General features: G+C 29.5%; 2 protein-coding genes across 4 annotated transcripts; both read left to right on the top strand.

Annotated features, from left to right (window-relative positions):
* The first annotated feature begins 7,133 nt into the window (after positions 1–7,133).
* LOC137000205 (uncharacterized) lies at positions 7,134–15,065 on the top strand. 3 transcript variants are annotated; one of them, XM_067356173.1, is made up of 7 exons: positions 7,134–7,427; positions 8,609–12,835; positions 13,101–13,346; positions 13,605–13,727; positions 13,819–14,124; positions 14,209–14,616; positions 14,906–15,065. In XM_067356173.1, the coding sequence occupies exons 2-7, from the start codon at positions 12,595–12,597 to the stop codon at positions 15,025–15,027; spliced, it is 1,446 nt and encodes a 481-aa protein (XP_067212274.1). In that variant the 5' UTR covers positions 7,134–7,427; positions 8,609–12,594; the 3' UTR covers positions 15,028–15,065. The 3 variants fall into 3 exon arrangements, with proteins under 3 accessions (XP_067212274.1, XP_067212268.1, XP_067212262.1); XM_067356167.1 differs by having other exon boundaries at positions 12,612–12,835; positions 13,819–14,616; XM_067356161.1 differs by having other exon boundaries at positions 13,819–14,616.
* Positions 8,615–10,864, top strand: LOC136997292 (KIN17-like protein). Its single transcript, XM_067347884.1, has 2 exons — positions 8,615–9,017; positions 10,761–10,864. Exons 1-2 carry the CDS (start codon positions 8,615–8,617, stop codon positions 10,862–10,864), a joined length of 507 nt encoding a protein of 168 aa, XP_067203985.1.
* Positions 15,066–17,450: the final 2,385 nt, after the last annotated feature.

The raw sequence follows: 17,450 nt of genomic DNA, 5'->3' as shown, positions 1-17,450 counted from the left end.
GTAATAAATATATAAGTAAACTTTTAGGTATAAATTTGCATAACTGTACAATCTTTTATTTTTAAAAAGTAAACCATCAGCAATTTTATGCTGCAAACATCAGTGTATAAACTGATTTTTGCAATATAAAATTACTAATGGTTTACTTTTTATTGATTAAATTTAAGAGGAGATTATACCGTTACACAAATTTAAACCTAAATTTTAGCTATAAATTTATTATACGTATTTGCTTTATGTCATTTTGTTACATATTACATATATACAGCACAATGTTACTGAAATATTAACCTAAACACTACTTAAAAGTGAGGTGATGGTAATCTGTAGCATTAATATAACATTTACAGAACACAGTGAATATCTGTAAATATTATACAAATATTACAGAACATACGTAACTAATACCTAAAATTTAAAATATAAAATTACATAACTATAACAAAACTTAGTAAACACTGTTCTGTAATATTTGCATAATATTTACAGAACACACATGTCTGTGTTTTGTAAATGTTATGCAAATTTTACAGAAGAAAGTGTTTACTAGGCTCTGTTATAGCTACGTAATTTTACAGAACACATATGTGTATAATTTATAAATGTTACAGAACAGAGTGTACTAGGTTCTGTTTTAATTACGTAATTTTACATTTTAAGTTTCAAGTATTTGTTACGTGTTATACACTCACCCGAAAAAAAAGCGGTACACTGAAAATGTGGGAAAAATTCATCAAATTTCAACTGACGATAACTTCGTAAATAATAAAGATAGAAAGTTTTATAAAATATGGAAATGAAGCTAAAAATCTCTACTTTAAGAATCAATTTATTTCAATGTTGCAAAATAAATTTATTGAAAATGGCGGATGACAAAGCGCGAGCATGCAAAATTGAAAAATAATGGTTCGAGTTTGCGACGGTGCACGGTATAAACAAAAAATTGTAGCTTATTGGGATCAAAAGCGTACGAAAGTACAGAGTCTCCTCTTTAAAATGCTTTTTTATGCATCTCGATACGATGATTTTTCGCCGAGAGATTCGCATTTGAAGAAAAAGGCAGATTCTTACTTCAAATGCGAATCTCTCAGCGAAAAATCATCGTATCGAGATGCATAAAAAAGCATTTTAAAGAGGAGACTCTGTACTTTCGTACGCTTTTGATCCCAATAAGCTACAATTTTTTGTTTATACCGTGCACCGTCGCAAACTCGAACCATTATTTTTCAATTTTGCATGCTCGCGCTTTGTCATCCGCCATTTTCAATAAATTTATTTTGCAACATTGAAATAAATTGATTCTTAAAGTAGAGATTTTTAGCTTTATTTCCATATTTTATAAAACTTTCTATCTTTATTATTTACAAAGTTATCGTCAGTTGAAATTTGATGAATTTTTCCCACATTTTCAGTGTACCGCTTTTTTTCGGGTGAGTGTATATATAGAAGGCACAATAATACACGATATAAAGCAAGAACAACTAATATGGCCTGATATGGAGAATAGAGAATGATAAACTACTTAAGCAAGTAATGGAGTGGACCAATAGGATAAGAAAAGAGAAAAAAACCTAAGTAAACAGATGGAGAAAATAAAAAAAATTAATAAGTAAAAGGAAGGGACAATTGGAATAAATAGAGATTAGGTATTGTACAACATTGTAAGACGAATTATTGCATAAACCAAAAAATATATATTTATAATTATAAAGTTTTTAAACAAGATGAGATTTATGACATATTAAATTATATATATATATATATATATATATATATATATATATTGCATATACATATATGAAACACATTAATAACATTTATAAATGTTAATTTGTAGTTTATCTTTCAGAACATAAAAATTATATTTTTGATGTGTAACAAAAATAAAAAAATACAAATCAGAAAATTGGAAGTAATAAAATACTAAATGAATCTACAGGTAAACAGGAAAATTCAGTACATTCATGCTGTCGTAACCGTCTTAATAATTGTGATAACGCATCATGCTTGATATGATATCTAATTGCCCAATCAATAAGGAATTTTTTTATCGGCTCATTACCCTCTTGTTCTTCGTACTCTTGAAATTGTGGCAAATTAGCTACTTCATCATTGATGTCGTCTTCTTGTTCTGAAGATTCAGAATCGCTGAATTTGCGAACGTGAAGATATTCATATTCATATTCGTTCCATAACACTTCTGTTTCGCAATCCTTTTGTACCTGTTCCTCATTATTATTATCACTATCATTATTATCATAATGATTATCTTGAAGATTTATCTCATCATATCTGCTTTTGTTGGTTTGCAATAACTCGTCTTCTACATTTGAACTGGTCTGTGGGGAAGAATCAGTGTCATCCAATAATGCCTTCGATAACAGTTGTATCTCTTCTTGCCGAAGTCTGCGACGATGTCGATTAGAATAGGAGCTTATATTTTTCAATAAGCTTTTTCGATTCATTGTCACCTGCGCATTTACTAATTTGTATTACTCTTCATTATAATAGCCTTGTGCGAATTTATCGATATAAACTGCCACGCAAAAAATATATAATTGCCAGTAATGACAAAATACAAAATATAAATTATTAAAAAAGACCGGTGGTAAAAAACACTAAACTTTAATTGTTATTAATTTTTATATATTTTTAATAATCACACAAGAGATTCTAGAGAGTGTTAAATAGCGCTAGATTTATTTTATGTACATTTAGAATCTGTTTATATTTGGAAATGTTTATGAAAAAAGTCTGATTTCTTTGAAATATTTTAAATAATTTTAAATACTTACTAAAATATAAACAACGGAATTAAAAAGTGTACATAACAAGACTGCATATTTGCAATAGTGAGAAAGCATGATATGTAGCGAAAAATATGAAGTGCAAGTATGGGAGAGAGGATTCAATAAACACAAAAAGAACTACGAAACATATAAAGTCGAACGAATATATAGTCGTTTCTTTAAAATTATTTATGTTAAGTACTACTTAAATGAGTTCCTAAGACATCATTTCATTGATAATATAAAATAAGTAATTCTGCAGACATGAAAACAATACTTTACGAAATAGTTTTTATAGTAGTAGTATTTAATAGTCACTTCTTAAAAACGGATCTTAATACTTGTATATTTCATAGTCATGTTATTTCTTATAAGAACATTAAGCTTTTTCGTGCTTCATCTCATTAATCTAAAAAATGTTTTTTAATATCAAAGCAAATTTTATTTGTGACCGCGCGCATAGAATGTTCTATAAAATATAACCTTAATTATAAGTATCAAAAATTTTCAGAGATTTAACACTGGGAAATCTTTGATATTAGACTGAGGTTATTTCGCAATTCGGTGCATGAAAAACACGAAAAGTTGTGCTCTCAAGTCGCGTCTTACTTGAGACTTGTCGGGATGTGAAATAGGGCTTGTTCGTTTTAGCTACACTGGGGCTGCTCTGGGTCTGCTCTACACAGGACAATACAGGACAGATAAATAGTTTGTCCTGTATTATCTTGTTTAGAGTAGACCCAGAGCTGCCCCAGTGCAGCTAAAACGACCAAGCCCATAGATATATTGAAATTCAACAATAAATCTTTTGCACCGGCTAAAAGTGCAAAAAAAATATATATATATGGGTAAAATAAAAATACCTCTTTTCGCTAGGATTCCTCGCTCGACACGTAATCTAGGTGGATTGACTTCAGAAAATAGGCACGATAGACGAAAACCAAAGGCCCAAAAGTAACAAGCAAACCATTCACGACGAGCACGAGATGACAGCGATTAATGAACAATGGCTAATGTGAATGGTGGCGCGCGCCACGCGCCGGTGGGCGGCGCGACGTGCAGCACTGGCATGCAGTTTTTGCCATAAAAACGCGGACTGATTATTATAGCGTTTTTCATTGAAACTGCACTCGTGCAGTGTTTCCATAACAGCAATGTTAAAATTTGCACAAAGACAGTGTATATTTTAACATTGCTCTCATGGAAACACTGCACGAGTGCAGTCCTAATGAAAAACGCCATTAGATTCAATAGAACGTGACAACATTAATTAATGACCAATGAAAAAATGACTAATGAAAAAAAATATATATATGTATATATACATGTCCATAGGAAATTTAGAATATACTCAGAATATATTCGGAATATACTGTAAACACACTTAAAATATATATAATAAACTTTAAAAATTTTTACTTTGTACGATATCCTCAGAATATACCAATAACTCTATATACTTCGTATATATACTCAGTACATTCTCAGAATATTATTTATATATATGGCAGATTCGGTATGTATTCAGAATATACTGAGAATACAATATGCTATCTGGGTAGTCAAAAATTAATTCTGATTATAAAAAATAAAAAATTTTGAAAAATCTGAATTTTTATTTATTTTATTTTATTTAATTTTTATAAATTTCACTTACATCTATTTGTTAAAATGTATTAATTTTTGATTGTTTATTTAAAAAAACAAATTGTTAATAAATTCAACATTTTTGTATAATGCATTTAATTTTTACGGAATGAATTGTAAAGTATTGTAAAATATTAATAAATTATTACTAAAAATGTTTTTATACAATAAATTTTCATGTATTTAAATAAAATATATGATATATTTATTACTTAATTAAAAATGTACAGTTTATTTTTAAATTATAATGTAATCAATGTAATTTGTTATTATTTTAATTTATTTAATTATTTACTATTTACAAAACTTTAATTTATTTGAATAAATTATATTATATTTTTATTACATGATTTAAAACGTACAATTTTTTTTTATTGACATATTTTTAATAAATCCAATTAAAAATCGATTTAATTTTTATAAAAATAATTTCTATTTCTTCAATTTTCTTAAATAAAATATATAATATTTAAATAGCTGATTTTTAAACCTCAATAAAACATAAATAAAAGTTCTTATATAATTAATTAAATTCAGTTTATTTTTATATAATTAATTTCAATTTATTTAAATAAAATTTATGACATTTATAATTGATTATTATTGTTATGTATTTAATTTTTATTAAAATAAATTTGCAATTTTTAAGTAATCCAATTTTTGTATTTTTAATTGATTATTTTAAAATGTTAAAAATATTATATTAAAAATTTTTTGTATTATTAAAATTTTTTATTTTCAACTTTTTATTAAGTATATATATATATTAAATATTTTTATTATATATGATTATATATATGTATAATACACTAATAATATAATATAGTATATATAAGATAAATATGTGTAAGTTCCTACGAATTACATTATTCTCTGGGAACGGTCTTTTGAGACATTATTATGGACGTCTTTGGGTCATACCACAGATGTCCTCGGGCCGTACCACAGACATCCTGGGGACATTTTATGGATGTTCCCAGGACATCTTCAAAACATCTTATCTCTCATAAAGATGTAGACAATATTTTGGAACGTCCATAAAACGTTCTCTGGACGTCCTTTCGACGTCCAAAAACTGACGTCATAAAATGGACATCTGAGGACATATGTGGTACGTCCCGAAGACGTCCATGTGTTGTGTAGGTAAAGATACATACATGTCAAATGTCTATATAAAATATTTGAAAAAATATGTATTTTGAAAAAATGTTTCAAAAATTGTTTAGTTTTAAAGGAGTAATAAAAAGTAGTAATAAAACAATATCTTGATAGTGGTGTCATTAAAGCGAGATTGTCGTAATTTTTTAAAATATAAATAATTAATATGAAATTTTTCGAGAAAGAAAGAGAGAAACATTACTTATTAAGATTACTGTTTTATTGCTTTCTTAACTTAAAACTAAACAATTTCTGTTTAAATCTTTTAAAAAAATATATTTTTTCAAGACATTTTAAATAAATATTTAAAATAAATATTTTTCTGGGTGGTATTTATAGTCCGATTTTATATTTAGAATCTTCTTATGATTTCATTCAACTAATGAAATAATGTTGCGCAACCATTTTGTTGATTGAATGTTTTAAAATGATTTCGAATATAAGATCGGATTATTAACACCATCCTATATTCAATAATTTTATTTGGATTTTATCTGGATAAAAAAAGATATCCAGAAGACATTGTTGGGATCTAATTTAATCATATGTAGGATATCCCAGGAATATCCCAGGGATTTATTTTTGGATGTCCTACGGATATCTGAAAAGCGGACATTCGGATATCCCACGGATGCCCTACGGATATCCTACGGCTTTGTACAGACATCCCAGGGATATCTGAAAATCCTTTACATTACATCCCACGGACATCCGTAGGATGAAATTTTGCTATGTGGGTATATATATATATATATATATATATATATATATATATATTTTTGTAATATTTTATTGTACTTTGTGATATTACTGAAATATTGTAATATCACTGCAGTATTACTGCAATATTGCATGCTGTGTGGGTTACAATGTCGTTGCTGTAATAAAGTTGTTGTGTGTATTTATGATTTTTTAAAAAAGCACTTGGACGATCATTCTTTGGAGTCCTTTCTTAACACATCATTTCACAAGAGTGGCTGGAAAGGAAAATACTATACACAAAGTGGTGATTTTGAGGTGCAATGTATTATGTGTCGCAGCAAAATATCTTTTAACATTCCGTTATGGTATTTCGATCGTCACATTGAAGATAGACATTCGAACGGCCTGACAAGTACACAGAGAACGTGTGACATACCCAGATAGCATATTGTATTCTCAGTATATTCTGAATACATACCGAATCTGCCATATATATAAATAATATTCTGAGAATGTACTGAGTATATATACGAAGTATATAGAGTTATTGGTATATTCTGAGGATATCGTACAAAGTAAAAATTTTTAAAGTTTATTATATATATTTTAAGTGTGTTTACAGTATATTCCGAATATATTCTGAGTATATTCTAAATTTCCTATGGACATGTATATATACATATATATATTTTTTTTCATTAGTCATTTTTTCATTGGTCATTAATTAATGTTGTCACGTTCTATTGAATCTAATGGCGTTTTTCATTAGGACTGCACTCGTGCAGTGTTTCCATGAGAGCAATGTTAAAATATACACTGTCTTTGTGCAAATTTTAACATTGCTGTTATGGAAACACTGCACGAGTGCAGTTTCAATGAAAAACGCTATAATAATCAGTCCGCGTTTTTATGGCAAAAACTGCATGCCAGTGCTGCACGTCGCGCCGCCCACCGGCGCGTGGCGCGCGCCACCATTCACATTAGCCATTGTTCATTAATCGCTGTCATCTCGTGCTCGTCGTGAATGGTTTGCTTGTTACTTTTGGGCCTTTGGTTTTCGTCTATCGTGCCTATTTTCTGAAGTCAATCCACCTAGATTACGTGTCGAGCGAGGAATCCTAGCGAAAAGAGGTATTTTTATTTTACCCATATATATATATTTTTTTTGCACTTTTAGCCGGTGCAAAAGATTTATTGTTGAATTTCAATATATCTATGGGCTTGTTCGTTTTAGCTGCACTGGGGCAGCTCTGGGTCTACTCTAAACAAGATAATACAGGACAAACTATTTATCTGTCCTGTATTGTCCTGTGTAGAGCAGACCCAGAGCAGCCCCAGTGTAGCTAAAACGAACAAGCCCTATTTCACATCCCGACAAGTCTCAAGTAAGACGCGACTTGAGAGCACAACTTTTCGTGTTTTTCATGCACCGAATTGCGAAATAACCTCAGTCTAATATCAAAGATTTCCCAGTGTTAAATCTCTGAAAATTTTTGATACTTATAATTAAGGTTATATTTTATAGAACATTCTATGCGCGCGGTCACAAATAAAATTTGCTTTGATATTAAAAAACATTTTTTAGATTAATGAGATGAAGCACGAAAAAGCTTAATGTTCTTATAAGAAATAACATGACTATGAAATATACAAGTATTAAGATCCGTTTTTAAGAAGTGACTATTAAATACTACTACTATAAAAACTATTTCGTAAAGTATTGTTTTCATGTCTGCAGAATTACTTATTTTATATTATCAATGAAATGATGTCTTAGGAACTCATTTAAGTAGTACTTAACATAAATAATTTTAAAGAAACGACTATATATTCGTTCGACTTTATATGTTTCGTAGTTCTTTTTGTGTTTATTGAATCCTCTCTCCCATACTTGCACTTCATATTTTTCGCTACATATCATGCTTTCTCACTATTGCAAATATGCAGTCTTGTTATGTACACTTTTTAATTCCGTTGTTTATATTTTAGTAAGTATTTAAAATTATTTAAAATATTTCAAAGAAATCAGACTTTTTTCATAAACATTTCCAAATATAAACAGATTCTAAATGTACATAAAATAAATCTAGCGCTATTTAACACTCTCTAGAATCTCTTGTGTGATTATTAAAAATATATAAAAATTAATAACAATTAAAGTTTAGTGTTTTTTACCACCGGTCTTTTTTAATAATTTATATTTTGTATTTTGTCATTACTGGCAATTATATATTTTTTGCGTGGCAGTTTATATCGATAAATTCGCACAAGGCTATTATAATGAAGAGTAATACAAATTAGTAAATGCGCAGGTGACAATGAATCGAAAAAGCTTATTGAAAAATATAAGCTCCTATTCTAATCGACATCGTCGCAGACTTCGGCAAGAAGAGATACAACTGTTATCGAAGGCATTATTGGATGACACTGATTCTTCCCCACAGACCAGTTCAAATGTAGAAGACGAGTTATTGCAAACCAACAAAAGCAGATATGATGAGATAAATCTTCAAGATAATCATTATGATAATAATGATAGTGATAATAATAATGAGGAACAGGTACAAAAGGATTGCGAAACAGAAGTGTTATGGAACGAATATGAATATGAATATCTTCACGTTCGCAAATTCAGCGATTCTGAATCTTCAGAACAAGAAGACGACATCAATGATGAAGTAGCTAATTTGCCACAATTTCAAGAGTACGAAGAACAAGAGGGTAATGAGCCGATGAAAAAATTCCTTATTGATTGGGCAATTAGATATCATATCAAGCATGATGCGTTATCACAATTATTAAGACGGTTACGACAGCATGAATGTACTGAATTTTCCTGTTTACCTGTAGATTCATTTAGTATTTTATTACTTCCAATTTTCTGATTTGTATTTTTTTATTTTTGTTACACATCAAAAATATAATTTTTATGTTCTGAAAGATAAACTACAAATTAACATTTATAAATGTTATTAATGTGTTTCATATATGTATATGCAATATATATATATATATATATATATATATATATATAATTTAATATGTCATAAATCTCATCTTGTTTAAAAACTTTATAATTATAAATATATATTTTTTGGTTTATGCAATAATTCGTCTTACAATGTTGTACAATACCTAATCTCTATTTATTCCAATTGTCCCTTCCTTTTACTTATTAATTTTTTTTATTTTCTCCATCTGTTTACTTAGGTTTTTTTCTCTTTTCTTATCCTATTGGTCCACTCCATTACTTGCTTAAGTAGTTTATCATTCTCTATTCTCCATATCAGGCCATATTAGTTGTTCTTGCTTTATATCGTGTATTATTGTGCCTTCTATATATAGATAGTCTCTAGATATAGACCGTTCTTATTTGATGACTATCTTATCGTCTTTAGATGCTAATTCGACTTTATAATTGGTTTATATATTAAGACAGTTTTAAATATGTATATATATATATATATAAAGTAATATAGAATCACATACATATACGTATATAAAGTAATATAAAATTACATATACATGTATATAAAGTAACATAGAGTTACATACACAGGTATGTAAAGTAACATATCACATACACACATATATAAAGTAATATAGAATTACATATACACGTATATAAAATAACATAGAATCACATACAAACACGTATATAAAGTAATATAGAATCACATATACACACTTATATAAAGTAATATAGAATTACATATACACGTATATAAAGTAACATAATATTACATACATACATATATAAAACAACATAGAGTCACATACTACACGTATAAAAATGTTTTACATTATTTGTATATATTATTGTATAACATATTAATTATCATAAGGATAAATTATAGGGACAGTTAGAGTTGAATTAAAGCCACCTATGTAAAAATTCGTAAGTGCGTTACGAAATAAGGGATTCAAAATCACCATTGGAAAGGAAAGCCAGAATTTTCTATCATTTCCTATCTATCATTTTAAGCAGGGCCGGCTCACGTCTCGCCGCACCGCGCCAAGCCAGGCTAGACCTCGAGCGGCTGGAGCGTTTCTCTCGACGTGCTCTCATTAGTCTCGATCATCGCCGTCGTCCTTCCATGTTTTACGTCTTCTTTTGCTTGCCCGGCTTTCCTTGTAACAGCCAAGGACACCTAAAAGCGAAGAATAAAAATAACGGATTATTTGCGAACAGTTCCGCGTCATTAATTATCAAAAAAAGTTGTCTGTCGTACATATTAAACCTTATTAAAAAAGCTATTGTATACAGGGTGTCCGGTAATTGCTGAATCACCTCTCGGGTGTAGGTAGAGCGGGTTAAACCGAATAGAAAAGTCCTCTACTGTTTTGCGATTTTCGCAATAATTAATGAGAAATTAATTAAAGAAGATCGGCCAATTTCCGCGTAAAAATATTATTCGTAAGTTTCTATGATACATTACAAATTCAGCGATTCTGAATCTTCAGAACAAGAAGACGACATCAATGATGAAGTAGCTAATTTGCCACAATTTCAAGAGTACGAAGAACAAGAGGGTAATGAGCCGATGAAAAAATTCCTTATTGATTGAGCAATTAGATATCATATCAAGCATGATGCGTTATCACAATTATTAAGACGGTTACGACAGCATGAATGTACTGAATTTTCCTGTTTACCTGTAGAGTCACGCGGACACTTCTGCAAACACCTAAAAAAACTACATTACGAGATGTTCCATCAGGAATATATTTCCATCTTGGTTTAACAAGTGGCATATTAAAAATACTATCCCGGGTAACCGGGGACCTTACAGATTGCATTAATTTGCAACTTAGTGTTGATGGACTACCACTTTGGAAATCAATGCCGGATCAGCTGTGGCCAATTTTAGCATCTGTAATACCGTACAGAAATGTTTTCACTGTTGGAATTTATTGTGGAAAAGAAAAACCTGCCTCGGCAAATAATTTTTTTGAAGATTTAGTAGAAGAAGCTAAAATATTATGTTCAGACGGAATTATATTCACAATGGTCGACATTTCCCTTGCTATATATTTCAACTGATATGTGATACACCAGCAAAGTCCTTTGCATTAAGCGTAATATCACATACGGGCTACAGAAGTTGCACAAAATGCACAGTTGAAGGAGATTACATTAAAAACCGAATTTGTTTTCCACGCTTTGGCGCACCGCAAAGAACAGATAAAGATTTTAAAAATAAAACTGATGAATCATATCATAAAGACGGCATTACATGCAATCTATTGGAAATACCAAATTTTGGCCCCGTTACGAATGTACCCGAAGATTACATGCATCTAGTTTGTTTGGGAGTTACTCGTAAATCGTTAAACTTATGGTTATATGGTGACTTAAAATATCGTCTTCGACTTCTTATACAGCAGCAAATATCAGCACGCTTAGAAAACGAGTTGTTACCATGCCTTCCAATTGAATTTGGACGAAAACCAAAGTCGCTAAGATATGCTAGAATGTGGAAAGCTACGGAATATCGCCAATTCTTGTTGTACACGGGCCCTATAGCTTTAAAATCAAAGTTGCGATCTGATCTGTATAATCATTTTGTATCTTTGCACGTGGCTGTAAGAATAATGTGCTGTGAAAAATTACACTCTCTTTTACCATATACACAACAGCTGCTAGAACATTATGTTTCTTCTTTCGCAAAATTGTATGGAAATCACAATGTCTCGCACAATGTCCACGGGCTCGTACACCTTGTCGAGGATGTCGAAAAGTTTGGTCCTTTAGATGGTTTTAGCGCATATAAATTTGAAAATTATATGCAGACATTGAAAAGATTTGTAAGAAAACCCAATCAGCCCTTACAGCAAATTGTACGACGAATAGCTGAAATGGAAAACAACACAGTTATCATTAAGGCTTCGGTGGAAACTGAATTCAAAGTTGATCTCAAATCAAAGCATAACACTGGACCTCTTATTGCACATTGTAGTGACCCCCAATACAAATGTATAAGACGTGGAAATGTGACGCTAAAGGCAGGCAACAATGCAAATTGCTGCTGTGGTTTAAGTTGTGGGAAAATTGTTCTTATAGAAAACATAGCATATTGTTTGCAACTAAAGAGTTTCGTAATTATAGGACGAGAATTTCTTCATCGAGATGACGTTTATAAACAACCTTGCAACTCTTCATTAATTGGAATATATGCAGTACATACTCTATCAGAATTACAAATATGGTCTTTACAAAAAGTTGTCATGAAATATGTCAAAATTACACTTGCAAAAAACAATTTTGCTGTATTTCCTTTATTGCATACTGATATAAATGCCATTTGAATGTAGATCTCCAAAAATAATGTCACCGTCGGAACATGATTATTATGCCGTCATCGAGTTTTCCGATGGATTGCAACTAATACCAAGCAATTGGTTAAATGAGGACATGTCAATGGCTCGATGGCCCACTTTGACAAATGTACAGCGCTACGAAAAGGCTATTCGGAACATGGAACCACCTAAGGAATTATGGACGAACATTCCAGTTATAAAAATAATAGCCAAGGATTGTAAGTATAAATTCTTAATAATTTATGCAATATATTGCACATTCTTCTTCTTTGACGCAGATTTTTTATTGCTAAAATAATATTCACATATTTTCTATGGCATTGGTTTCCGAGTGATAAGTGCGTATTTCTGCAATAGAATAACGTTTCGCAAACTACAATATAAAGTGCCAATTCCTTTAAACAACGGAAGCCTTTAATATTTAATATGCATTTATATTTTTTATATATATAAAATATTTATATAATTAATTCTTATTTATAGCATCGTATGAGAAAGCTAAGGCCAAGCTGAAAGATGCAGAATTATTAACGGATTTTGATAACGATTCAGACGCAAGAGCGGACAAGTCAAAGCGATCTAGAAAAAAGAGAGCACGAATGAGCAATAGCAGCAGCGACGAGGAAGAATTCAATGGAACAGAAGTTCAATTAGACCCTTTTCCCCATCCTCCTCAAACCATCAATTCAAAGACTCCTATTAACATTTACAAGGCAAAGAAAGAGAAAGGTAAAATAAAATAATTTGGAGTAAAAAATATAAATTCGTCAGATTTATGCAGAAATTTTATAAATACTAATCGCGCGCAGGTTAATTATTAATTTTATTTGAAATTATTAAGTTGCGTGACAAGATTCCTCAATCATAAGTTATACTATACAATTTTGTAGTATTATAAAAACATAAAATATAGATGTCTTTTATTTATTACTTGTTAAGATTCCCATTATTCCTAAAATAATGAATATATTTCCTTTTAATTTCCAGCTGTTTTGATAAAAAATGGTAATCAACGCTTGGCCATAAATGATACAACGCCGCAGATAACAAATGATATACCAGTCTTCAATAAATCTCCTTGTACTTCACAAAGCATACCAGCGAAAAAAAGTACAGAGAATTATTTATATTCTTAAAACAAACTTTTCTTTCTGGTTTTTTATGTTGAAATAAGTTTTTTTCTGTTTTTGCTTCCTTACAGAATTGCCAAATGAACCGAGTTATGCATCCAATAACGGAAGTATCAATTCGCAGGATACATTATCGAATAAATATGCAAGAAAAAATACGGAATTTGCAAGAAATCAAAATAGTCCTGGTACCGTTGTACGTCACATTCATTCTCATGCAGCTGAAAATCAAGCTACGAATGTAATAACGTCAGAACCAACTTTGAATATTGATGACAATATTATTTTTGATTTTCCCGAATTCGAACAACAAAAAGAAAATGCATCTCCTTTGATAGACTATTCGCCAATAAGTCATATATTTAATAATAATCAAAGTAAGCAAACTTATATTTTATTAGAATGTATCTTTTTTTTATTAAAGAAACAATTTTTAAAGTATTTCTTTTTAATTATTATAGGTGTGAACGTGTTTCAACGCTTTGTCGTGAGATCATTAACTAACATAAAGTTTGATATACAGAATTTGCAAAGGGAAATAAAAACAATTAGGAAGGAATCATTTGCAACATTGAATCGAAAATTTGAAGATGATCTATTAGAGGAGGAGAAAGAGAATGTACTAATAAATCTCCCTCTCAAAACTATTGATGGCGATTTACGGGAATTGGAGGAGAACTTGACAAACAAGGAATTCAGAAGTCAAGTTATAAAAGAGCTTCTGCAAACCGGTGGAAAGACATTAAAACATATGTCCCTACAGTTAATGCGTAAATTGTTTTCCGACGACTTGGCAGAACAATTTAGTTGGGTTGGTGGCAAAAAGAAAGAAGTTTTCTCAGACTTGCGTATTTGTAAAGCAATTTTGTGTGAGTTTTCTACTTTTCATTGTACTACTCGACAAAAAAATTCTGCATAATTATACAAATATGCATCAATTTTGGCCCAGAATAATAATGCATAAATGTGCAATCTAAATAAAAATAGTATTTAGTATTTGTATAATTATGCATAATTTCATATAATTATGTATAATTATTCTCGGCTAAAACCGCATACATATTTTTAGCATATAATTGTGCATAATGTTGTATAGCTTTTCCCAAATACCATTTTTTTTTATTAATACATCTTATTTAAATAATATATAATTTCCAGATGTGGTCGGCAAACGATTTACAGGTGCAACCGAGAATGATATTGCTGCACCAATAAAAACTTGGCTAGCACACGCCAAAGAACGCGCTAATAGCGCAAAAAATAAAAAAAAAGTAAATTAAAAAACTTAGTTGTTAAGATCATACAAGTATACCGTAATTTTTTTTTGAACGACATTTAATTTACTAACATTTTTTTTTTTTTTTTTTTAAAAGTTTAGTTGCGGCATTAATTTTGCTCATTGTGATAATAATTTATTTTAATCGTTTTATAATGACAACGTTAATAGAAAAACTATACTATGTTATTTTATGATGGTCGATATATATAAAGTGTATAACGATTGTTAAATTTTAAATGTTTACATTATATAAATAAATAGAAAAATATACTGTAATTAATTTTTATTATTAGATATGCATCGGCATATCTACATTGCATGGGTTGAATGTCTTTTACAGAATGTGAACATGTTATACGCGTTAAGGATGTTATAATAATATTAAGAAATTCTTTCAATATATCTCAGAGTATCTTCATATTATTAGAACATTACTTTTAATATATATATATATATATATTAAAAAAAATATATATATAATGTGCACATTCTATATAAAGACATTCAATCCATACATTGTGACCTTACCCATATGCTTAGAATATTCTCCGCATATACTAAGCATATTGTCCATATATATCCAGAATATTCCTTGAATATGGCCAGGATTTTTTTCGAATATCGCCAGTATATACTCAGGATTAGAAAATAGCGGACATTTGGTCATTCCCAGATTATACTGAGAATATCCCAGGATATGTTTTGAATATTCTAAGAATATCATTAATTTCCCGGTCAAATATCCTACGAACATTGTCAGAATATCCAAATGCTATCTGGGTAGCTGGACCATCAGGTAACCAACCAAACTAATGAAAACAGGTGACAATATGTTTTTTTGATATTATTGTTAATATTTTTATATAATTAATTTTTTACTTTTTTAAAATCGCATTTAATTTAATAAATATGTAGTGTAAAGAGCAATAACCAGATAATGTGTTTTTAATAAATATCAAATTATTTATATAGGTTTATCCAGAATCTGACAATGGAATGATGATGACGACGTTCAAGTAGCATCACAATCAACTATAATGGCAATCTTAATTTTGATGATTCAAATAATTTGAAGTACACGAGAGAAGTGACATGTCTTTCTCCGTATAATTATTCTTGACGTATAATTCGTTTTACGTATATAAGTTATAAATACGTTTATAAAACTATGTGTCACATAGATAAGAAAAGTTACACTTTTGAAATTTATTAAATACGCTAATAAATTTTGTAAATATTTTAAATTTTCCATTTATAAACTATGTTTATAAGTGTATAAAGTAAGACGATTTTATGATTTAATTATCGATTTTTCTGTAAGCATAAAACTATCGACGATTTATTTAAGAGCATTTATAAATATTTTATTTCTATTTTATTTTCTTATAAAAATGGTTGATCGTGCATTTTTCATATTTTATACTTAATTGTAGTGTAATAACTTCTGTAGAGATTACCGAAAAGGAATACTTTAATTGTCAACAAAATATGTCAATTCTTAATTCTTCCAGTTGTATTTGCTCGAGAATTGTGTTATATAATATAACCAGACAACACGCATGTCTTCAAAATTAATCATGATCATATAATTTATAAAAAGATTTACAAGTATTATTTATTATAATATCTATTGATGAATTTATTTTCAATTTATAAACTTTTTGATCTAATATCCCTTCTGATCTAATTGTAATAGCAGAAAATAAATATATTTGATATTCAAAAGCTTATCTAATTTTTACTAACCAGAAAATGTGCAAAATATAGAAATAATAACAATATATTCTCGTTATTATTCTTTCTTAATTAAGCTAATAAAAGAATTGAACACATTAAGCATAATGTAGAATTATAAACAATAAGATCGATGAGGCCGAATAATTTTTAATTCACAGTAAGAAACAATAAGAAACAAGTTGTAAGTATATTGCGATGCAATTATAACTTTGATTGAAGAAGGCATAAAGATAGCGTTATCATACCGCGCATATTTACACCGTGTCATATTTCCATCGACATATAAGTAAACAGCATCCTGATATAATAAAATACGAAGAAATATGTAAAGGACGACAAGAATGGCCATAGATATGTTTCAACTACAACGATACTTTCACCTCACAATGTTTTCTGTGTTGTCAAAATTTTCAATCTGATTTTCAATCCTTATAAGGATTGAAAATCAGATTGAAAATTTTGACGCATTGCTCGCGAAATTCTATGTTCTTATTCGTTGAATATGGCTTCCCGACACTGCTGATTCTGCTGCACTGCTGATTTTTTCCATACTCCTGCTGCTGATCTTTTTCATACTACTCCTGCTGATCTTTTTTCATACTACTACGCTGCCGTGCCATCGGGTACCCTTTTTATAGGCAAAATAGGCGGGACTAAAGAAGACGTGAGGCGCGTGTCAAGGTTGAT

This window comes from Linepithema humile, chromosome 1 (assembly GCF_040581485.1).
Source record: "Linepithema humile isolate Giens D197 chromosome 1, Lhum_UNIL_v1.0, whole genome shotgun sequence".
NCBI classification, from domain to species: Eukaryota; Metazoa; Arthropoda; class Insecta; order Hymenoptera; family Formicidae; genus Linepithema; species Linepithema humile.
Note: the sequence above shows the minus strand (reverse complement) of the source record. Positions and strands in the feature narration are given on the sequence as shown.